Source organism: Pecten maximus, chromosome 8, assembly GCF_902652985.1.
Source record: "Pecten maximus chromosome 8, xPecMax1.1, whole genome shotgun sequence".
Taxonomy (NCBI): Eukaryota; Metazoa; Mollusca; class Bivalvia; order Pectinida; family Pectinidae; genus Pecten; species Pecten maximus.
Window position 1 is genome coordinate 25,858,400 of NC_047022.1, and position 25,879 is coordinate 25,884,278.

The window sequence follows — 25,879 nt, forward strand, 5'->3', positions numbered from 1 at the left end:
GATTTTTTGAAGTATTTTCTTTTGAATCAATTTTAATCCAAACATTGAATATTTTATTTCTTAGTTTAATTTGATTTTTTCATGATTAAAATTTTAATTTTAAAAAATTACATGAATACATTGGTTTTTGTTTTGTTTTTTGTACATGTGTTTCTATTTGTAATATACATGTCATGTAGTCTAGCTAGTCTTTGGATTCAATCAGATTAAAAATGAATTACTGTCCTATTAATACATATTTAGCCACGATTTATAAAATAACTTAATTTGCAGTTTTTGTTTGCTGGTTGTGAGGTTGAAGAAGCAAGTTGTTCCTGCACAATAGGATTGAGTGGTACTTGTGGGCATAAAGCAGCACTTTTATACCAGATCGCATACTACAAACAGCGGAACTTCAAACTGATTTCTACAGATGTAGCCACATTCCAAAAGGAGAAAAGTTGCATGGTAATAAGGCGGATGATGTCATTGTTCAGGGGTATGATCGTGAGAACCCTCATGGCACAGCAAGAGGAATACAATCAACACTTTATAACCCTCTCCCTGCAGACTTTGAGCAGAATGCTGATGTTGTTTTAGCTAACTTCAAGGAGATGATCATTCTTGTGAGTAGAGTTATTGAAAATACCACAGAAATGGTGCCGACAAAATTTAGGAAGCAACAGAAAGGCAGTATCCTTAGCTACCAACAAAATATGGCAACTGAGAATGTTGTTACTTTTGTTGACATGAATACCTTTCCAGATTTGCCGGTCAAAAACTATGTCAAACCATGTTAGTATTGCTTTGAATGAAAAGTAAACCAAGTTACTGGACTGGCTTAAAATCAATGAAACAGAGTGCCATGAAGTAGAAGAAAGCACCCGCCTACAGTCGAGTGACCCAAGATGGCACAAAATCAGAAGTCAAAGAATCACAGGTTCAAATGCTGGGGAAGTTGCAAAATGAGAAGGAGGTAATCTGTCCTTAATTAATACTTTTGTAATAGAGTGTATGATTTTAATAATACATATTAAAACTAGTACCTTTGCTGCAGATCCAGCATAATCAGTCTAATGCTCAATTGATTTTTCATTTCAACATATTTTATTGGAAATCAAATGGATTGAACATCAGGCTAAGCCTATATTAAAGTTATCTCCTTAGCATATTACATTTATTTCAAATAATTAGTATCCGGTTATTAGTCAAGAATGGAAAGTATAGTATATATATATATATATATATATATATATAGAAAGAGTATTTGTGAATAATATATAATGATAATCTTATGTATTTTCTTTTCTTTATGATATTTTACAAATTATTGTTAAATATATATTAGAACTCGTTTACTACGCAGGAGAGAGACAAGTGTTTGATCAACAACAGAGTTTCCGACTATAATGTCCATTTGGTAACTACCAGTAGTCTTCTACTCATGTGTTGACCAAACACGCATCTTCCTACTGCATATGAATTGGTACCATATAAGAATTTAAATAAAACTTACAATTGTCTAATTCTGGTTAAGCCCAAATCAAATAAGATTATCAATTGAGATTGTTCTTAGTAAGGAGAGAAATCAATTAAACATAACTAACAAGTCACCACATCTCACTCAACCTTACCCTGTAAGGCATGTAATAAATACAATGATGCTTAGTTAGAATGGTTACAATCACACGGACACTATACACGTTTGTCTATATATATATATATATATATATAATATATATACATTTGCATGTGTGTGTATGTTGATAATATTATTTAATAGATGTACTGTGACTTCTATAGAAAACAGAAAATAATTAACACACGTACACAATGACAGCGTCCATAAATTGAATATTTATATACATAGTATTATTAAATTACAAAGTAAGAGATAGTTTGTACAGATTCATAGCGATATGTATATGTGTTTACATATATATGTTACCTGGCACTTTGTATTGATATTACTTTACTAGTGAATGATAATTATATGTATATGATCATAGTGACAGTATACATTTATGCTGTTATTGATATTCTCAATAAGTGTATATTTGCTATTTTACGCAATAAGAAATACTTGTCATCGGTACATAGCGACATTAATCATGTATTTTAGCAGCATCAAGGTATACATGTTCAATGCGAACCATTACACAGATTGACAGACGGTTATAAGAATGGACAGACATAGTGATTTCATATACACATGTATACCTTAATTCAATGTATTCCATCTACTTATATATGATTATAGATAGTGAATCTATATTTGTATAAGTATCTTTGCAGCATTCAGAGTGTTATTTACACATTTAATTACATTTTCTAGGATATGAGTATTTTCCTCATCATTAAGATCCTCTGATCCATTTAGTAAAATATTAAGATTAAAGTATTGTTGACTATGTAGGGATTCCCTAAGAGTGGCCCTATGTATGTCATAATGTGGACATAAGAAGAAGAAATGGTATGATCTTTCAATAGATCATAGTTTAACTGGCTTGCACCATTCCTTAATTGACATAAGATTATGTTATCATGTCTAGTACCATGATTTTTGAAGATAGCTGAAGTAGTATTATTATCTACACTGTTGTTAGATATCATCTTTTCAAATACTCTAATGGAGGGTGCATTAAGGATTTCAATACTAAGATCATTAAATTCACGGAACATAGACGGAAAGTAGCTATTATAATAATTTTCACTGTGGCATAATGGAGGGTTGAAAGTCCGAGTGGTTCTGAGAGGATAATTATGTTCATCAATATTATTTCTAAAATTGCTGATAACATCAGATAGGTAGGTAGGTGTACTTTGATGTAGTATCTTGTACATAAGAAGACGTTTATGTTTTTACGTCTTTTCTCAAGCTTTTTCCATGCCAATTCTTGATAGATTACATTATGTGGTGTACCCTTTCGAAGTCAAGTAATGATTCTCCCAGCCTCAATTTGTATAGATTCTAGTAAGGTTTTGACTTGTTGTGAGAAATTATCCCTAATCACATCTGCATATTCAAGTATTGGTCTAATAAAGTATACAAAAATAGTAATAAGAGATTTTCTGTCAACTTTGTGTTTAAGCTATTTCAGAATATTAAGTCTCTTGTAGGCTTTATCATGTATGTTTTGAATATGTACGTTCCATCTGCCATCAACAGATAAGGTAACTCCTAATTTATATAAGTGAGCGTGTGCATCACATATCATTATTTCAATATTATCAAACTTAAGGGTTAGGGGTAATTTAATTACTTTTTTCTTGAGAAGAGGACTGATTTTGTTTTAGTTGGATTGAATTTAACATCCCACTTCTGGGCCCATAAGTTAATATTTTGTAGATCGAGACTTAATGATTCCTGTGCAGTTATCCTATTATAGGTGTCAAAAATAGAGAATAAAGATGTATCATCAGCAAATAATTTTATGTAATTGGTTAAATCTTTTACTATATCATTGATATATATATAAGAAAAAGAAATGGGCCCAATACTGATCCCTAAGGGACACCTGCTTTAAATGATTTGAAAGATGAGAAATGGCCCTCAGTAATGACTCTTTGCTTTCTATCTTTTAAATAGTTCCTAAACCATACTAATTCTGAGAGCCATTACCCTTATAAATAGCATTAACATTAGACATTTCCAATTGTCAGGTATTATTCTTTCCTGTAGGTTTTTATTAATACGTAAATATAATGGTAAGGCTAGGCTTGATTTCAGAGTTTTTACAACTTTGGGTAAGATTCCATTAGGACCAGATGGTTTATTTTCATTAAGTATACTTAATTGATCATATTATCACGTGTAGATTGTGGTTGAAGATTATCATTTTCAAAAGTATTAGTGTTAGGTAGAGTTACAGAAGATGTAGCAATGGAAGTGAAGTAATCATTTAGTATTTCTGCTTTCTGAGTTGGATGGTGAACAGTTTGGTCAGCGGTTGAGAGAGGATGTAATTTTTATGTCTTTATTATTGATGCCAGTGACAGTTCGAGCTATTTTCCACCATTTATTTGGGGGTAGTGATTTGTTAGCAAGAGAGGATTGTAAATTTTCAAAGTAATTAAGTTTAGCTTTGCGAATAAGATCGATAACATAATTCCTAGCCTGCCTATATTCATGCCAATGCTGGGGGTTATTGGACGTTTTAGCTTTTGTATGTTTCCTATTTCTTTTTCTCATTTCAAGCCTAATTGAGTTGGTCATCTAGTTTTTGTCTCTTGGTCGCACAAGTATAGTTTTCCTAGGTATGAAGTTATTTGCTGTTTGAAGTATAGTTTCAGTGAGATATTGGTTAAAATCATTAACATTAAGACTAATGAAGAGAGAAAGCCAGTCAATTGTGTTTATTTTGTTATTCAGAGTTATAGTCCGCCCTCATCATAAAGTCAAATAGAAATAATCGTCTGTATTGTTTTAATCATCTGTAAGCCGTGATCTCACAATATCGTAGTCAGTTACTCCACGATGTGCACACGTACATTATCAACAAGTCGACATGTACCTACGTACAGTCTAGATCGTCTACTTTGTATACCCCACAAAAAGTCAACACAAACTATAGAGTCGAGCACCAAAGAATTTCTTCTCATATAAATATGGCTGGTTTATAAAAACATACTAAAAACTATTACTATTCAAAATCGAACATAATTATTAAATACAATTTATTGGCGCTGTGGCATCTTTAAATCTGAGATGAATTTCATCAATTCACATTTATCACATCAACTACATATACATGGTCCTTAAATAAGAATCTGGTCCTGAAATAAGAATTTAGTCATGAAATTACAATTTTAGTGTCTCGTGTCTGCCAAGTGCCTGGGGCCGCAGTGGCCGAGTGGTTAAGGTGTCCCGAAACTTTATCACTAGCCCTCCACCTCTGGGTTGCGAGTTCGAAACCTATGTGGGGCCGTTGCCAGGTACTGACTGTAGGCCGGTGGTTTTTCTCCGGGTACTCCGGCTTTCCTCCACCTCCAAAACCTGGCACGTCATTAAATGACCCTGGCTGTTAACAGGACGTTAAACAAAAACAAACCAAAACAAAATCCCTTCTAACAACATGTGTGTCATGGTGTATATATAGCTGTGTGTCCTTACTTTATGAGTGTCCACTAACTATTAACCATGCTGTCCATCACGTCGCCTGATGCCTTTCTCGTTAACATAACTTGTACATGTTTTTGTTTTAATTCGTGTGTAAAAAGACCAAAAAGCAGATGAGATGTATGATGGTCTCACTTGTTCATTCTCAAGTATTAACGATCCGGGCATCTCTATTAGTGTCACTCAACAATATAATCCCTTTGAGCGGCATGTCATGGTTATTGTTCAATACATACAATGTACATTTCTGGGTAGAATGTATATCAATGATCTGAATTAATTGACGACGGGTTCTGTATATCAAAAGGTCTTCTTTAGTACGATCCCTTGCCAAATCTAGATCTGCTGTAGTGACGTGAAATGAAAATCCATCACGCGGTGACATTCTTTGTGACATAGGTAATATCTTACATGCTACATGTAGTTTGGCTGAATTCGACGAAAGAAAATTACTCTCATATCTCGACATTTTTTTAAACGTTGAAATTAATGAACTGGAGAAATTGATAGTACTTGTTACAGGTTTGCTTCTGTGATTTCAATCAATGTATTTCTAGATTGCAATGTCATATATTTTCTCTTGTGCAGACGAGTACCTGTAAATGTGTCGGTACCTTATTCTTATGAGGCCATTGTTCGGTGTTGATAAAGTACACTCAATGTTTTCTGCAATGTCTGTTTACCATTAACTGAGTTGTGCATTATGTGCATGCGTGCGCCTAAATTCAGAAAGTAATCTGATATGCTGGCTGCTATGAGTATATGGGAATTAGCCACATTTTACTACGACTACAATTGTTGCGTTGTGGTGGTTTGACGTCCTATAAACAGTCAGTTTGTCTAGGGATACATCAACAGCCATAGTCCTTTGAGGGCGCTTGTGTAGGAGACATGAGCAGCCAGGATCATATAAGGAGAGGTATCGAATCTAAGGGGTAACCCAATGTTACAGGAACAAGGCGCTCATTTTAAAGATCAGTTGTAAAATGCTTTATTTCAAAAGAACACAATACATTTTGTATATAGCTTTTTCACAGAATATTATATCTTTAAATAAAAGTCAGTAAAATCTTTTTGAACACACACTTTGATAGTTTACTGCAGATAATTCCTATAATTGAAATTTATCTCGGATCCGTATCCATAGACGCTGATAACATTCTTTTAGAAAAATCGTCAATGGGTATTTCATTCAATCATGAGCATTCAGACTTTTCATTGAGTACGCATGCTTCGATTTCGACATCTCCGCCCTTGCAATGGGCAGGGTTTATACAGACTCGCCTCCTCGTGGATCGTCCTACTCCACACGTCACACTACAAGGATCCCAAGCCTCCCACTCCATGTAGCCTGAAATCAAACCAAGAGCGTATCCATGTATATATCAATAGGTGTATATGTTGAATAGGCATACCCATAGTGTCCGGACAGCGTGATTAGGAGAGGGAGATGTGATTGGGGAGGCTCGAGTTGGAGCACAGGGCATTGCCATGAATTCTCAACTCACGGTCCATATAGATATTTATTATACCTCAGACTTGTATCACAGCTTCTGATTAGTGAAAACCATGTCACGTGATTAAAAACATTCGTTATGTCACCCTCTCGTGAGCCCTCCAAAATCGTTATGTCACCCTCTCGTGAGCCCCAACTCGGAACTCTCTTCCGTAACGTCTTCAAAAGTAGTCGAATCAGAGAAGTTCCGAGTATTCTGCTTGACAACAACAATGGCTGCCGGCGGACGCTATCGTCTGCCAACAGAGGAGGAATTGGCGAAATTATTGCAAGAAAAGGATTCTAAAAACACCAAAAGGGTCATCAATGTGGCCGTGGATTCCTTTAGACATTTCCTATCTGCAACAGGTAGGCCTAGACCAAAGGATTGTGAAAACTTCGACGTCCATACATTGAAAGTTCAACTGGGAGAATTTTATGCCGGGTCCAGAAAGACGATGGGGTAACTCTTAAAAACTTTTCTTAAAAACTGTTGATAGTAATAAATAAACTTATTGATACCAAAATTAATTCACTTATGTTTTTTTCGGTATAATAAAACAATTACTGCCCTTGTTCCGAGTTGACATGAATATTTGCCCACCCTTGAGGTGTCATGTCACCCTCGGGCTACGCCCTCGGGTGACATGACACCTCTCGGGTGGTCAAATATTCATGTCAACCCGGAACAAGGGCAATAATTGTATAATGTGTGTGAATATTAGTATCGAGGATAGTAACTTCCCGTTAGAGAAATCCGGACACGATTTTTTAAGATAGTATTTTTTCAATATATTACGGGTCGCAAATCCCACTTAAAATCAACGTAGGAGTGTTAGCACAAAGCATTGAAATAGATATTGAGAACGTTATGAATTCTTCGAAAAAGTAGGTCGATTATGCTAAGGAAGACATGCCTGTCTGGTGAAATGCGAACTCGGTCGCTGATTATCAAGAGCAATTACGCAGATTTCATGCCTGTGGTGACGTTCAATACACAAAACCGAGCTTATCTCGAAGGATAGCTTCCTGTTCATGTTGCCGGCAACAATAACAATGGCGGCGTCCCTAGTAACGCACCTCTAAAAGGTCGAGGGAGACCTTCCGGGTCAAAATCGAACATGTCACGCGTATCGCCAAGCTCCAGCATCTTTACGATCAACTTGGACCACTTATAAAGTAACGAGGAAGAATAACTACAGCATTGTCAGTGCAAACGCTAGGATTGTAATAAGATAATCAGGGATGTCGCTAATATTACTGCATTAAATGCGGAGGGAATATAAAGTTATGCAGGAATCGGATTTTTGTGGTTTGGTATAAAGTGCAGAAAAGTATAGTTACAGACATAAAAATTGAAGAGAGATGTCGGGTCATTATGAAGGAGTATGAGGACAGGATATCGGCACTGGAGAAATCCATCATTTCAAAATGCACCGAAGATATGGTCCACGAAATAAGCACTGAAGTAAAAGAACAAACAAAATGTCTTCACAATCGGTCTCATCTTCACCGCCCAAGCTTATACATTATGTCAGGAATTAATGAATGGAAATCAAGGGACCGGAACATCGTGATACATGAGATTAAGGAGTGTAATACGACCTCAAAAGAAACCAGATTCACTCACGATATGAAGCATTTTGTCAATGTTCTGGGCAAATGCAACTCGAGGAGCGAAGAAAAGGACATCTCAAAAGTCACGAGACTCGAAGATATATCACAGGAGAAAACCGCTCAGGAAGAAATCAGACCCATGTTGGTGGTATTTAGGAGTGTGAACACCAAAATGTCATTATTCAGTAATATCGAAAACATGCATGGAGATCATGATGATTTGACAAAGGAGGAAAGAAAATTGGAGGAAAAGCTCTGGCAAAAAGGCAAACAAAAGAGAGACCAAAATCAATCGGGGAACATTCCTAAAACCGAGGGCAAGAAAGGTTATGAAAATAAGGATCAAAGAATAGAGAAGAAAAAAATGTTACCAGATAAAGAAACGAATATTACATTCGGAACTTTAAAATGTGCCTACACAAATACAGATCAACTTTAAAAAAAACGAAAAGAAACAGAGATAGTTCGAATAACCGAAGTGAAACCAAAAATGAGATCACTTAATATGAGATCACAAGAATTTTGTATAGAAGGCAACAAAGACTACACTATAATCGATATAACAATATCGGTAGACGTATGATTCTTTAAGTAAACAAAAGGCTTTCAACAAAAGAAATTAAACTACACATTTCCATGAAAATATATTTGTTGATTGGGATTGGGCGACTTATCATATACAGAAAGGCTTAGGAATTGAAACTTCAACAATGAACAATATAGTACAGACGGGTCAGAGGAGATATGATCGAACTCTTCAAATTGTTAAGCGTCATTTATGACAAACAATCCTGCGGTTTCATAAAACTATGGAAAGACGTGGAAAAACGGCACAGAGGTCGAGGGAACTCAAAGATGGTATTTCCGCATCAATCAAGGACAGCGCTGATGAGAAGCAATACCTTCGCCATTAGAAATGTAAAAATATCTTCCGGAAGATGTTGCAACTGCAAAGATTATAAACACTTTCAAAATAGATTAGATGAATGGACCTTTTATGTATATAACTATAAGGGAACCATAACTAGAAATGAACTTTGAACTCAAATTATAGAAAAGTAATAGATTCCAGTTTACAGAAACGTATTCTGTTCCTGTACTGGAAACTACTATAACTACCTTACAGAGATACTACTACAGTGTCTGTGGTGAGGAAATCGGTTTGAAATCAACAAGCAGTAACCTATTATTTTGACTTGCACCGCCATATTGGCTTTCTCTTCCAGTTATGAAATAAAAACGTAGAATGTCTGCGAACGTTATTAGAACATTGAATAAGTTTTTTTTATAAGACTCATTGTAAATCTAGAACACAAGATCATTCCATCTTTTTTTTTTATTTTCTCTAATTGAACCGTTACCACTACATAATTGGAAGAGAAAGCCAACATGGCGGTGCAATTAAAATGTTTGTTTATATTGACACTCTGGTTAAAAGATTCATCATGTCAGGCAAGATGTACTTCATGTAAAATGTTAATCACAAGAGTGATTAATATAAGTAAACGTTTGTATGGCTTGTTTCGCAATTGATGTAAACTAAATGAAGCTTTTTTCACCCGGATTTGACCTTGATTTGTGGGACGGGTGTCATCGATGAAGCAGAAAATACTTGCTCTCTCCAGAACAGCTAGTATCATTTTCCTTGTTCCTTTTTTATTGTGTCTCAATGCAAATGTGGATGTTTTGTTCATATTTCGCACTTCTTCCGCCGATTTTGAGTCAGAATTACAAGTTTAATGTCGATATTCTCCGTTGTTTTTGTATAAACATCACATATATGTAGTACGTCCTTTCTATTCTTATTGAGTTCACGAAAAACAGTTTACACCAAAAAGAACAGAATAACGAAATTAATCCACAACAGTATCACAAAATATAAGGTCAAATAGTGAGGAATGGTAAAGTACATATAATGAAAGTGGGATAAATGACAACGAAACCACAAGGTACTCTTATGAACATTATTATGAACGTTGATATACAATTTACATAAGGAAATCAGATATTATTTAGCAATACAATTATAAAGAATGTAGACGTGTCTGTAGGGTTCATCAAATTCAACAGTAAATCGAAAACAAACACCCGTTACTTAGCATGGCATTTAGAAATACTGTAAAAGAGAAGCTATCATTGAGTCTATAGAACTGGATACTATAATAACGAGTTTCCCTGGTGTTCAAATCAACCTTGTATTCCTTACAGGCAGTCTATATACTCAATGAAGTGTGTTACACAAACGTTCTTATGTAATAATCTGGACTATTGCACAACAACTGAAAATTATAACTTCTTTATCAAAAGTAATACATACTGGGGCTTAACTAATAAATTTTGATATATATCTTATTTTATTTTTATGAAAAGAAAACACTGTAGATCATTAAGATATTATTCATAACAATAAATAACGGACATTTCATTTTCCAAACACACATCTTTATCAACAAAATGTTCAAAATAACCAAGTGCAAATGAAAGCAAATCCTAAACATGTTTAATGTCGTGAATGTATATTTTGTTTGATTTTTAAAGGTGTGACACTACTTAAATGTATAATCCTCCGTTATATTTTAAATGTTTGTCTTTATTCAATTCATAGGCACTTCATTGAAACCAGGAATAAACAATTGTGATGATGACCAGTAAAGAAAAAATGTAACCACTATATCCATATGCTTTTAATCAGGCACGTTTTATCTACACAAATAGGTCGAGTCAGGAAATGGTTCAAAGTGCATTTTAATTATCTGAGATGTTATCGGTAGCTTCAGATACCAAAATAAACATTTGTGATACTGCGTGCCAACCATCACGCACCCCAATAAGGGTTTAGCGATTACAGTGTCACTGAAAGAAATCGGTATGTCGTATGCCAAGTTCACCCGACTTTCAAGGTTATCCCGGCTCTTTAACAATTATACAGAACCAAGTCAGGTATGAACATCTTGAGTGAAAACTATCGACTGAATTCAGGATTTATGTATTTTATCTATTTCATTCTATTTAACAGGATTAATTTCTTTCTTTTTCTTTAAATTATGTAAATTGCACTCGACATAATTTCAAATTTTAATCATCTAAGCAATATATCTGGTGTAAATCAAAATGTGGATGGAGACTTTTGCGAATCAGTTGTTGTAGGTAGGCTTTATGTTTTTAAAGAAATGAAAATAAAAATAAAAATAAATTTAGCTTTTCTAATTAACCATGAAATATATATATGTAACAGTCTTGGTTTTGTAGGACGTGGACATGCATATAGACGTAATCACTTAAACAATCTTACAGTTTGACTGGGCCTACATAATGTTGGGTATAAATTCGTAATTAAAAGTGCAGTTTTTACGCTGATTTTTTTTTTTTTTTTAATTTACTGACATCGATTTGTTTTATTACAGCATCTTTTTGCAATTAAACCAACGCCCCCTTAAATGAAAATCAGCAGTCTATTTATAATTATAAATGCTTGGCGAAGTCAACATTTTGAAACCATGCAGCAAAAATATACATCAGTGATCATAACGTTCTACTGCCCAGAAAACAAGTTAGGATAAGAGGATCTGGAATGACAGACACCTCGGAATACTTTTACTTTATCCCTTCAGAATCATTCCGACAACTTTATAAATAAAGTGTACAGAAGTCAATAGAACATAATTGTTGCTAAGGATGATATCCAAAGAGAGCGACACCATTAAGCAGTCCTAACTTAGACGTACGGACAAAACCTAACCTGATGGCTGACCCATGCTCTCATTCGGAAATTGTACGATAAGAAAAAGACGTGCTCGATACTTGTTGATATGTAGAATAGCTCCGTTGTCAGCTTAACCTTCGGAGTACCTGGTCTTGTTCTCCTTCTACGTTAAGATCAATCTATATATTTGCCCACGTTTATTGATTTTAGATTTTTGAATTACGGTTCCGTTAGTTTGTCTGTTCTCTGGGTTTTTTTAAAACTAGGTCACTGACGTCAAAATCAGTATCTGCAACTTAAATCAAATATGATTATGATAGCTAGTCCAATATTGATGATACAAATACCTTATCCTGTGTGAACACAGACGAAAGTCCATGTTTTTATCTCTCCCCAGTTTCGTTGATTTGGGTGATAATATTTTATTTTATGGATCAATAATGTTAGTATCCATAATAAGAAACGCGAAACAAATATGTGTCCGCAATTTAACAAACATACAAAAAAGACCCTTAACTCGAACCATGGTTCGAATCAATATATATATATTCCAAAGATGTAATATTGGAAATGTAATTAATTCAGGTATTAAAAAATTTATCATGGTTAGCGTCTAATTGGCCATCCGAGGGCAAGTAAGTATTTAAAGATTTAAAGGGTATACGTAATTGGCTACAATGTATATGTTTAACCCTGGTATCATGGGAAATACACGTCAGTTACGGTATGCTATAATTGGTGCCGTAGAAGACTCGTATTCGTTTCTTTACAGGTAGTAGATAACTGAATACTTTATACAAACACATTTGTTCTGTAATTTTTAACAAGAGTTATTTCTAGTTATCATTTTTAATCAGATATATTGACTAGAGAATTCCGTGACGGAATAGAAATTCCCAGCCTCTGTAACAATTCCTTCCCTTCAATCTATAATAAGTGGTTCTCACCAGAGTTAGGGTCAGCTTCTTCTTCGTAAGCTATCATATCCGGACTGTCACGTGGCACTCTGTCCAAAACCACTCCAGTCTGAGCATCAAACGGAATGTCAGACAACTCAGCATCGCTCTCTGTTTCCGGTCCGCTGTTTTTTGCATTACTCGAACTACTGTCGCCAGAGTGTCTGCCCTGTATGTCTGGAACACTCTGCGAGATCATCTGTGTGGTATGAGCGTCAGTGTTGTAACTGTTGTCAATTAAAGGTTGTTCTTTCTTTACTGATTGTGAAGTGTTTGTAATTCTTTTCCCACCTTCTGTTTTGTCCTGATTGACAGATTCTAGTACAGCACTATCGCCTGGCACACTCCTCTGTTGACGTTTACCATCCGCCTTATGCACGATGCTGCTTCTAACATTGTCGCTGTCATCGTTATCAACAACATCGTCGAATATTTCATCATTTTCTTCCTCAAATGTATCAAAACTAGAAGTATCTGTTTCTCTCTTTACTCTGTTTTTCAAAAGTGATAAACCTGTATCATCAGAGGATATTGAAAACTCATCATCGTCGTCTTCATCGCTGTCAGTTTCAAGGTCGTCAGTAAATGATGAATCAGACAAAACGGCTCTTTTATTTCGAAAACCAATACCGCCTCCCCTATGCATGTATAATTCCGGGCGTTCAGAATATGACAGTTTCTCATCGTCGATACCACCTGACATAGAAATTTTATCAGAATCATCAGATGTAACATCAGATTCACGTCGCTGTCTTAGTATGAGCAAGTGTCCATCTTCATTATCATCCTCATCGTCGTCGTCATCTTCGAACACGGAACGGGAGGGCGTCGACGTTTCCATGCTGACATTGTCCACTGATCGAAGATCATACACTCGGTTTATTCCATGCCTTGATCTTCGCTGGCTATCTAGCAGCTTTGAAAACTGCAAAATAATACCAAAGTCGTTTGATTATGTATTGTAACATTTATTAGGATAGAACACCCATCGCAAGACATTTGTTTTTATTTAGTTATCAACAAAATGTACGTTCCAGCTAAGACAATTGATATATCTGCATGTACCTCTGGTAAGGACTTAACCAGTTGGGTCACTGTTACATTTCTGCGTGGTAACATTGACCCTATCATCAATAATACAGACAGTCATACGGTTTTGTTTTACCTACGAACCCAATAAAATTATAAATCAGGAATAAGATACATCTATTTTTGAAAATATTGGTAATGTTAAACTACTTAGTACTAAGTGACACATCCTCGAACCGAATTTACACGTGTACATGGAATGATTACAGTATTTTTAGGTATTATGTAAGTCCACGTGCTAAGATCAATGTGCATTAATATAGTACGTACAGTATACATAGTTTATTTATGTTCTCTATCAAATTGATAAAAAAACGTTCTCTTGTCTATAAATTGACTCGTCAGTTATCAATAGTTTAAGTGATGTCAACATGACATATTATTATACATGTGGTTGCATTGCACGGTGATACGGATAAGATCGACTTATGGGGTGTATTGTTTTGTCTATGACCTTGTGGGGTGCAATGCACAAGTTTTAATTTGATATGGACATCAGATTTAATTTCCTTTCACTCCGTCGCTAAAAAAGCACCTGCGCAGTGAGATTTGATGATGAATAATGGAGAAAAAACACACAAATTTAAACTAAATTTCATCTTCTAATCTTCTATAGGCGACGAAGACATTTGCACGGAATGAATCGTTAATTCACCTCACAAGTATATCCGAGTAAGTGCGTGCAAACTGGTCAATACCTGTACAACTAGATCATGTGTCAAACAGATGTACGCCATTTTATAGGAAATATGTACATGTATATGTATGTATACTTTCCAACTTTAACAACATGGCGACTGCTCTCACACAAGATCCATTTACAAAGAAGGAAGTGTTATAGATAGTGTACGAACAGGTTCACTTACCATTGCATATGGTACCTATCCTTCAGAACTCACCTTTCCATTTTGAAGTTGACTCGATCCAATCTAAAATGATATCGAATATCATAAGTTTGATTAAATGTGGTAAACTATACAGTGTATAAGATGGTACACATTCTGTTGTATATAAAACTGATAACATATATAACAAACACTAAACACACACTTAATACCTTAATTATGATAGTATTTCCTTTAATATGATCTATTTGTAGGTAAATTGTATGGATCAATCCGCCCCTGTAAATGTAAGACTCCCACTAAAGGGTATTGATTAGTGTCATGTGAGTTCAGTTTGCCTGATTTCCACAGGGACCAGACACAAACATACCACAACACTTGTCACTGTACAGTGATCGATAATATATCGCAGGTGATCCCCGTATCTACCTGCGTGTAATGCATTCCTTGCTGTAAACATGTTATTGACGTTTAATTCTTCCGTCAAGTTGTATGATATTCGTGCGATTGTCTTCAGTCCTTGCTAGCGCACCATGATTGTTTGTCTGTGACACATGTGGCAGTTATACCAGTAGGTCTGCCGCATCTAGGCAGTTTATCGCTTATATTTACGTTCTATTAATGAATCGCAAAAATAAAAAAATATGAAGTGAGATATTCATACGCCCTCAGGGCAACTTCAGTTATACTCTCATAGATGAAGCTGCTTTTGGTAGGGATTTACTAGTAATATATAAGGGCATTGCCACACCAAATGTAAATATATAGCAATGCATGTTCTCGAGTTCTTCTATACTCGGTTCTTTATACGCCCTGCTCGTAATGCCATACTGTCAAGTAACGATATATTAGTGATGCGGAAATTTAAGTGTCCCCATCATCCGATAATAAAGGACTTAAACTCTCAAAAAAGTATTATATTTTTTCTTTTGGTTTTTCTTGTTTTGTATGACTTGAATATGTATATAATGACCATTTCTCTGTGACGTAAGAGTGGCCAGACGTGTTATTCATCTGATAACGGAGTAGCTTTTGTAACGAACTGACAGCAGTTGTGAGAGAATTTTCTAGTCATTAAGAGTGAAATATTGACTCGCGGTCAAGAAGGCAAGATTAATATAATCTGGAGATTGATTATATCTTGATTTGACAAGAAAGAAAACGGAAGACACAAGTTGCTTGGCGGAAGAAACTATACCAGTAATGACAAAGTGTAGAATTAGAGAACGAATAGAATACAAAAAAATATGTATGTTATTTTGTTGCTATGACGATGGTTCTAGAAAGAGAAACAATGGTTACAATTCTTCGAAAAATTGGATACAGAAGGTAATTCTTTAACACTAGCAACATATAGTTTCGAGACATGATGTCGTTGATGAAGAGCATGGGTAGGTTTTATGTTCGACACCCTGGTCTCATTTGGAAATGTCATGTTTCCTTATTCGATATGAAGTTGGACGTACTCTTTACTCATTTGTATGCTTGTTTGGTTCCCTTGTCACCACCTTGGTTTTCAGGATGCTTTACCTTTATTTGTATGGCGGTTATCGTCGATGGAGCAGAAGACGCTTATCCTTCCGGAGTATCTAGTATTATTATCATTGTACTTCATGTAAATATATATTTAACTTATTCGTATTTCGTCCTTGTTTTATCGATTTTGAGTAAGAATCACTGGTTTTGTTTGCATGTCGTCAATACCTGTGTATCAATGTCGAATATGTACATATTCAGTGGAGTATCATAAGGCCGGATACTTTAATCATAATGAAACAGTCTAAAAACAATTTGAGGGAATCCAGAAAAGATAGAAGCAAAATGAACATACTATTTGAAATATCAATAAATTACTTCACAAAGGTTTACCTGGCGTTTCTTGCGACGTCGACAGGCCACGCCACCTTTTCCACAAGGTTCACGGGTCTCTTGTAACTCCTTCGGGTCGTGAATCAACATATCCCTTCTGTCATCGACGTCCATTTCGTGTCCACTAGGCTCTGATAAAATAAAGTTTAAGTTGTCGAACTACAAAGCGATACAAAATTTAGGATTACACAGTGTTTGTACAAAAAGCTTTTGGTCATACGTAAATACTAAAATCACTTTATTTTGATATACATGTAGATTATAGATATAGAATTTTCACGCATCAATTCGGGAGGAGGAATTATTGGGGAAATAAAATATTGACTTCTGAACGAAAGAGTAATTCTATCTTAAGGTCGATGATGCCAAACATTATAAATATTTACGAGGAGAGAAAAAATCAAGGAAGAATAAATTTGCATGTGGTGTTTGGCCCTCTAATCCATGAAAAAGATCGCAGAAATGCAACGACTTAAAAACAGCGACAGAGTTTAATATAGCTACCATTCCGTTATCTCAAATGACTGACTAAAAGACACACAATGCAAGTCCATGGCATCTTTGAATTCGATGTTCATAATAGACGAATAATGACTGCAGGACTTTTATTGATGATAGGGAACAAAAGCGTGGGCATCTAGAAAATCAAAATGGACATTAAAAGATGTCAAAATATAAAAGCGGATGTTCACTTATTCACTTATTTGTACTAAATGGTGATTTCACCGAAACGTTATGGCGCTCCCTTGAGGATGCGTTATGATGGCAATATGCTAACCGGAAGACCACTGAAAAGAAAAATGGGAAGAGAGCAGAGATCTCGGTTGTTCCTAAAGGACAGCATGTTAATCCCATCTCTTCAATTAGTGACAGGGCAGTATGTGTACAGTAATTTCACTATACAGGACATCATATTGATCTTTTTGAGCAAGTATAGTACCTTTCTTATCCATTTTTGGCGTAGATAAATTTTTGGTTTTGACTGTATGACGTCAACCTCACGTGACTGAGTTTTCTCGAGTGGAACTTTGTTGTTTGGTCGCTATTTAAAAAAGAATTGGGAAAAATATTTTATACATGATGTATTGTTGTTTGTTGTCACATGTATACATATGTATATATACAACGTATATAGGTAAATAGATCTACAAATGTACTATGTTATATACTGTCAGTTTTTTTTTTTTTTTTTGTCGTCATAGAAATGTAAACAATTGTGCCAATACTAACAATGTGGAATCATTGTTTTTAATAATTCATTTATTTATCGATGCGTAAGATTAGTGAAATATGAATCATTTCGGATAAGACACGGGCCGCGGAATATTACAAATGATAGTGAGCCAAGATCTATAACTCGTGCAAATTGTCTTCACCCAGCAATGTAACTCCTATAAGACTATTTCTTTCTGAATGTCCAATCCTATCGACTATTCATTCGTGTCAATAAAGCAATACTATAAATGAAACTGATACTTTCCGAAAGTTGCCTACATGACCACGAACATGGCCTAACTAAATTCAAACCAGGGTTTAGTGTGGTAAAGATCGATCTTACGCAAACGCTGTAAAGAAAACGGTTAAACATTGTGATTTGATTACTAACTTTAAAACCACATTTAATTTTTCGGTATTGTCAAGAAATTCTGTTTTGATATACAAAAATGTATATATGTATATAAGAAAAAGAAATCTCTCCTTGTGAAGGTGAATGTATAAAAGAATAACAAAAAACCAAGACTTTGCCGCAAGGCTTTTCTGCCATCTCAGGCTTCTTCAGGCGGACTATAAAAATATATAAACACTATGTGTTGGTGATCCGAAGATATAGATTTGAATTTCCTGTCGTAGTTGTACCGAGAGAAATATTTATAATATATGTACAATTCGTATCCATGTATGTAAATACATTGCGATCGAGGTATTCATATCATCTAATAGACGATTTCCACAATGATCATGTCAGGGTATCGGGCCGACCATCGCTGCGCCATTGAAACGTTCTTTTTAAGAACGCCGATGTGGCGCAGGTATAAACTGTGGGTATTTCTGGCTAGGCGATTGGGTGCCGTAGATCGTGACCTATATTTGGACTTTTGACCTACATTAAAGACAAAAATTGTCCGGGCTCTATCTCCTACACTACTAATCGTTGGCACCTCGTACTTGGGGCATGGACTCACCTAGGTGACGTGTTGTGTCTTGTGTCACTGACCAAAATTTTGACATTTGACCTACCTCAACGAAAACTTTGTCCAGGATCAATCACGTGTTCATACTGATTTATATTTCGACCTTTAACCATACTCAGTGCCATACTGTATCACATGGGACAAGTTTGTTTATTACGAATGCATCATCTATCCGTTCTTGGCATGTAATTTAACATCCGATAGAGGACTGTATTTCGTGGAAATGTATGGTTGCCCTACACTGCTTCTCTTTATTGTAATGATATTGGTTACAGTCCCTACACTACTACACTTTATTGTAATGATATTGGTTACAGCCCCAACACTACTACACTGTATTGTAATGATATTGGTTACAGTCCCTACATTACTACACTTTATTGTAATGATATTGGTTACAGTCCCTACATTACTACACGTTATTGTAATGATATTGGTTACAGTCCCTACACTACTACACTTTATTGTAATGATATTGGTGACAGCCCCTACATTACTACACTTTATTGTAATGATATTGGTTACAGCCCCAACACTACTACACTTTATTGTAATGATATTGGTTACAGCCCCTACACTACTTCTCTTTATTGTAATGATATTGGTTACAGCCCCTACATTACTACACTTTATTGTAATGATATTGGTTACAGCCCAAACACTACTACACTTTATTGTAATGATATTGGTTACAGCCCCTACACTACTTCTCTTTATTGTAATGATATTGGTTACAGCCCCTACATTACTACACTTTATTGTAATGATATTGGTTACAGTCCCTTCATTACTACACTGTATTGTAATGATATTGGTTACAGCCCCAACACTACTACACTTTATTGTAACGATATTGGTTACAGCCCCTACATTACTACACTTTATTGTAATATTGGTTACAGTCCCTACATTACTACACTTTATTGTAATGATATTGGTTACAGCCCCTACATTACTACACTTTATTGTAATGATATTGGTTACAGTCCCTACATTACTACACTTTATTGTAATGATATTGGTTACAGTCCCTACATTACTACACTTTATTGTAATGATATTGGTTACAGCCCCTACATTACTACACTTTATTGTAATGATATTGGTTACAGTCCCTACATTACTACACTGTATTGTAATGATATTGGTTACAGCCCCTTCATTACTACACTGTATTGTAATGATATTGGTGACAGCCCCTACACTACTACACTTTATTGTAATGATATTGGTTACAGCCCTTACATTGCTACACTTTATTATAATGATATTGGTTACAGCCCCTACATTGCTACACTTTATTGTAATGATATTGGTTACAGCCCCTACATTACTACACTTTATTGTAATGATATTGGTCACAGTCCCTACATTACTACACTTTATTGTAATGATATTGGTTACAGCCCTTACATTACTACACTTTATTGTAATGATATTGGTTACAGCCCCTACATTACTACACTTTATTGTAATGATATTGGTTACAGCCCCTACATTACTACACTTTATTGTAATGATATTGGTTACAACCGCTACATTACTACACTTTATTGTAATGATATTGGTTACAGCCCCCACCATTACTACACTTTATTGTAATGATATTGGTTACAGCCCCTACATTACTACACTTTATTGTAATGATATTGGTTACAGCCCCTACATTACTACACTTTATTGTAATGATATTGGTTACAGCCTCTACATTACTACACTTTATTGTAATGATATTGGTTACAGCCCCTACATTACTACACTTTATTGTAATGATATTGGTTACAGTCCCTTCATTACTACACTTTATTGTAATGATATTGGTGACAGCCTCTACATTACTACACTTTATTGTAATGATATTGGTTACAGTCCCTACATTACTACACGTTATTGTAATGATATTGGTTACAGTCCCTACACTACTACACTTTATTGTAATGATATTGGTGACAGCCCCTACATTACTACACTTTATTGTAATGATATTGGTTACAGCCCAAACACTACTACACTTTATTGTAATGATATTGGTTACAGCCCCTACACTACTTCTCTTTATTGTAATGATATTGGTTACAGCCCCTACATTACTACACTTTATTGTAATGATATTGGTTACAGTCCCTTCATTACTACACTGTATTGTAATGATATTGGTTACAGCCCCAACACTACTACACTTTATTGTAACGATATTGGTTACAGCCCCTACATTACTACACTTTATTGTAATATTGGTTACAGTCCCTACATTACTACACTTTATTGTAATGATATTGGTTACAGCCCCTACATTACTACACTTTATTGTAATGATATTGGTTACAGTCCCTACATTACTACACTTTATTGTAATGATATTGGTTACAGCCCCTACATTACTACACTTTATTGTAATGATATTGGTTACAGTCCCTACATTACTACACTGTATTGTAATGATATTGGTTACAGCCCCTTCATTACTACACTGTATTGTAATGATATTGGTGACAGCCCCTACACTACTACACTTTATTGTAATGATATTGGTTACAGCCCTTACATTGCTACACTTTATTGTAATGATATTGGTTACAGCCCCTACATTGCTACACTTTATTGTAATGATATTGGTTACAGCCCCTACATTACTACACTTTATTGTAATGATATTGGTCACAGTCCCTACATTACTACACTTTATTGTAATGATATTGGTTACAGCCCTTACATTACTACACTTTATTGTAATGATATTGGTTACAGCCCCTACATTACTACACTTTATTGTAATGATATTGGTTACAGTCCCTACATTACTACACTTTATTGTAATGATATTGGTTACAACCGCTACATTACTACACTTTATTGTAATGATATTGGTTACAGCCCCTACATTACTACACTTTATTGTAATGATATTGGTTACAGCCCCTACATTACTACACTTTATTGTAATGATATTGGTTACAGCCCCTACATTACTACACTTTATTGTAATGATATTGGTTACAGCCTCTACATTACTACACTTTATTGTAATGATATTGGTTACAGCCCCTACATTACTACACTTTATTGTAATGATATTGGTTACAGTCCCTTCATTACTACACTTTATTGTAATGATATTGGTTACAGTCCCTACATTACTACACTTTATTGTAATGATGTTGGTTACAGCCCCTACATTACTACACTTTATTGTAATGATATTGGTGACATCCTCTTCATTACTACACTTAATTGTAATGATATTGGTTACAACCGCTACATTACTACACTTTATTGTAATGATATTGGTTACAGCCCCTACATTACTACACTTTATTGTAATGATATTGGTTACAGCCCCTACATTACTACACTTTGTTGTAATGATATTGGTGACAGCCCCTACATTACTACACTTTATTGTAATGATATTGGTTACAGCCTCTACATTACTACACTTTATTGTAATGATATTGGTTACAGCCCCTACATTACTACACTTTATTGTAATGATATTGGTTACAGTCCCTTCATTACTACACTTTATTGTAATGATATTGGTTACAGTCCCTACATTACTACACTTTATTGTAATGATATTGGTTACAGTCCCTTCATTACTACACTTTATTGTAATGATATTGGTTACAGTCCCTTCATTACTTCACTTTATTGTAATGATATTGGTTACAGTCCCTACATTACTACACTTTATTGTAATGATATTGGTTACAGCCCCTACATTACTACACTTTATTGTAATATTGGTTACAGCCCCTACATCACTACACTTTATTGTAATGATAGCGATTAAAGTTTTGTTTGATTTAAATATTTTTGATATTTATATCTACTGCGAACAGAAATAATAGACTGTAATATATACGATTGATCAATAACGCGTCACGCGCAGGCATGTATTTCTTATCAAATTATCTAGAAAATGTTAAATGTATGCTACGTACCTTGGTTATTGCCTTGCAACGTGCCTCTTCGACTAAACACATTGCCAGAAAACAGAATGTCACTTGAAGAGATGGCACTTTCATCTTAATCTGGACGTAAGGAACTGGAAATATCTGGAAATTAAGGGAGTGGAAATACTTGGCCAATTTTAGGATTGAAAATACTTCGACATTTAGGGACTGGAAATATCTTAAAATGAAGGGACTGGAAATACTTGGACATTAAAGTTACTGAAAATACTTAGATATTTATGGACTGGAAATATCTGAAAATGAAGGGACTGAAAAAAACTTAATCTGAAATTAGAGGACTGGTAATACTTGGAATTAAGGGAATGGAAATACCTGGAAATTAAGGGAATCGAATTACCTGGAAATTAAGGGAATGGAATTAAGGGACAGAAATACCTGGAAATTAAGGGAATGTAATTACCTGGAAATTAAGGGAATGGAATAACCTGGAAATTAAGGGAATGTAATTACCTGGAAATTAAGGAACTGGAATTACCTGGAAATTAAGGGAATGGAATAACCTGGAAATTAAAGGTTAAATTGTAATCATTAGTGTAATTAATTTAAATGAAAGAAAGAAAAAAAAAGATAATTAATAAACCACGTCATGCAACACTCCACTGTCAAATTGCTATTTTGTCCCTCGAATGTTCATTTTTGTAATAAATATGTTTGCTTTAAGAATTTGTGACTAATTAAGCACAATCTGATCTCGAATTTTTCATTCCTATAGCGATTCCATTTACGTAACTTCAACATTGTAAACTGGAATCTGTATACAGTCTAATGTCCTGTGGCATACAAGTTAACTAGTTATTGATATAACAAGGAAAAAAATGAATATAAAAGAAATATTTAACAGTCTTAAAAATCCTTTCTAAGGCAACACCCACCCAACCCACCTACTCGTAAAAAGCGATCCCCCTCACCAACACCGCATAAATGCATCTTACCATTACGAGACGGACGTTTTTCAGCGGTTCATTACTTATTCCACACATATATTCTGCAGGATGTGGACACATTTTAAAGATTGTTTTTTTTTTTTTTCATAGAAAATCCTGTCCCCAAACTCGGTGTCTCAGCCTGTAGCACGTTGTCCAAAGGGAAACAACTCTTCTGTTCTAGTGTAATATCGAGATATCGGTCATAAGATTATTACTTGTAAGAGTTTTTCGTGCAATACCATATTAGTCAGAAAGACTTTGAAATATGACAAAATAGTGGTTAAATCGGAATTCTCGCTTTCCTATCTGTGGATTATTTTGAAAAACCGCAAGAAAATATCGATTGAGCCCAACAGTGGCTAATTTCACTTGGAACCTATTCTTTAAAAAAAAAAAGAAAATTCATAATTTTACTTTGGTTACATCACATGGCTAATTCTACTCACGATAATTTCCATTCAACAATATGCTGCTAAAATATAAAGGGTGTATCCTAAGTGTTATTGTTATTTGACGGCGTTGTTGGCGAAATTTGGCTTGATAACAAATCAATCACTTGATAACATATATCTTTATACTCCATTAAATTTTAACGATACAACTGTTCCATAGGGTCAACTCTTTGTCAATAATCTATAATACATTATGTATATATTTCAAATAATTATTTATACCTTTTTAGTGACCTCTCTAAGAAAACTTCAACTTCTCGATCATGGTTCTTGAGCCGGATATGACGTAAAATCGACGTAACAATTGACGGCTATATTGTTTCCCGCCAAATACTTAATGAACACGTGTTCCAGAAAAAAATGAACAGGGTCGCTAATGGACTACTTTGCTGTTTAAGATAACTTAGATAGGATTTCTCAAACTTTTCAAATCCTTTCGGCGGAATGTCAAAATGTTCGTTCTCCTTGTCACTTAATTGCTACTCCTTCAGGATAATCTATCACAAACCTACTGTCTAATGAAATTAAAAATCTTAATAAAATCTATGAGAGTTTTTTTATAAACTGTTAGCTGGATCGTCAAATAGTTTCACTTTGTTGTTTGGACAACTCGGAAATCCAAAAAGCAGAAGGTGGAGGTCTAGCGGGAAAAAGCTCACGAACGGTTGATCGCCGGTAAAAATGTTACTTCAAAAGGACATCAACACTGACAGTGTTTATAATTTTTCAAATTTAGATTCAAAGGGGTATCTATGAATCCGCATGGTGGATTCTTACAAATTTTCCGGAAAAAAATTGTTTGCACGGATTCATAGTTTGCAAACATTTGTTTGTTTTTTGTTTTTTCTCTCATTAAATATTGATGTCGATATCTTGAAACAAAAAATGTTTGCAAACTGTGAATCCACTTTATAATTTCTAAAAGTCGACGATCTCGAGTGCAAAAAAAAATGTACAATGTAGAAAAAATTGATGCTCCAAATTATACATTATTTTACGAATAAATCCTAAGATCGGTTCTAAATCTTAATTCTATAAACAAAGAACTACGAAAGTACTGACATCTCGAGGATTGCGATGATGTGGCGTCGTATGCCGTTACATATTGCATAACGGCATAATGGTTCAACTTGTTTGGAAATGTTTGTTCATGGATTTTTCTACACCAGTATCTGCAAAAAGTCTTGAAGAAGAAAACCAGACTGCTGGCCAATAAATCAGAAACAGAAACATGTATTAGAATCTAGTTATGTTATGTTATATATGTTTCTGAATAAATATGTTGAATATATTTTACTTTCATAAAAGAAAAAAGACAAAATTATCGACGCCCAATCACCACTCCTGTGTGTCCGCATCAAAAACTTGAATATAATTAAGTTATATTTATTTTCCAGACCACGATATACTCAGTACACGATATATATACATACTGTACACTGTATATCATGCACCTTATTGATAATCTAATACCTAAAACATTTACATAGATTACATATTCAAAATCTAAAATAACAAAATTCACCAGTAGATTCTAAAATGAAAATATGAATTAAAAGTGTAGCGTGTCCCATACAAAAAAGTAGCCGCAGTTTGACCTCATTTTTCAATACACAAGCCTTCGCACACCTTCTGCAATACACATTAAAATCTAGGTCAA

At 34.7% G+C, this 25,879-nt stretch overlaps 1 protein-coding gene across 3 annotated transcripts; it reads right to left on the reverse strand.

Moving 5' to 3' along the window:
* Positions 1 to 6,064: 6,064 nt before the first annotated feature.
* Positions 6,065 to 24,504, reverse strand: LOC117333368 (histone-lysine N-methyltransferase set1-like). Of its 3 annotated transcripts, XM_033892635.1 has the most exons (8): positions 24,442 to 24,504; positions 23,292 to 23,341; positions 22,809 to 22,922; positions 17,613 to 17,714; positions 16,673 to 16,803; positions 14,858 to 14,887; positions 12,861 to 13,794; positions 6,065 to 6,449 (listed from the first exon to the last, which is right to left on the reverse strand). In XM_033892635.1, exons 4-8 carry the CDS (start codon positions 17,623 to 17,625, stop codon positions 6,295 to 6,297), a joined length of 1,263 nt encoding a protein of 420 aa, XP_033748526.1. In that variant the 5' UTR covers positions 17,626 to 17,714; positions 22,809 to 22,922; positions 23,292 to 23,341; positions 24,442 to 24,504; the 3' UTR covers positions 6,065 to 6,294. The 3 variants fall into 3 exon arrangements, with proteins under 3 accessions (XP_033748526.1, XP_033748524.1, XP_033748527.1); XM_033892633.1 differs by lacking the exon at positions 23,292 to 23,341 and having other exon boundaries at positions 24,442 to 24,492; XM_033892636.1 differs by lacking the exons at positions 16,673 to 16,803; positions 17,613 to 17,714; positions 22,809 to 22,922; positions 23,292 to 23,341; positions 24,442 to 24,504 and having other exon boundaries at positions 14,825 to 14,877.
* Positions 24,505 to 25,879: the final 1,375 nt, after the last annotated feature.

What these genes read in the sequence shown, in the direction of transcription:
- LOC117333368 (XM_033892635.1), bottom strand. An exon ending in GACGTCGCAAGAAACGCCAG is followed by an intron (nt 14,888 to 16,672) that starts GTAAACCTTTGT and finishes ATATCATTTTAG; the next exon opens with ATTGGATCGAGTCAACTTCA. An exon ending in AGAAGCTGACCCTAACTCTG is followed by an intron (nt 6,450 to 12,860) that starts GTGAGAACCACT and finishes GTTTGATTTCAG; the next exon opens with GCTACATGGAGTGGGAGGCT.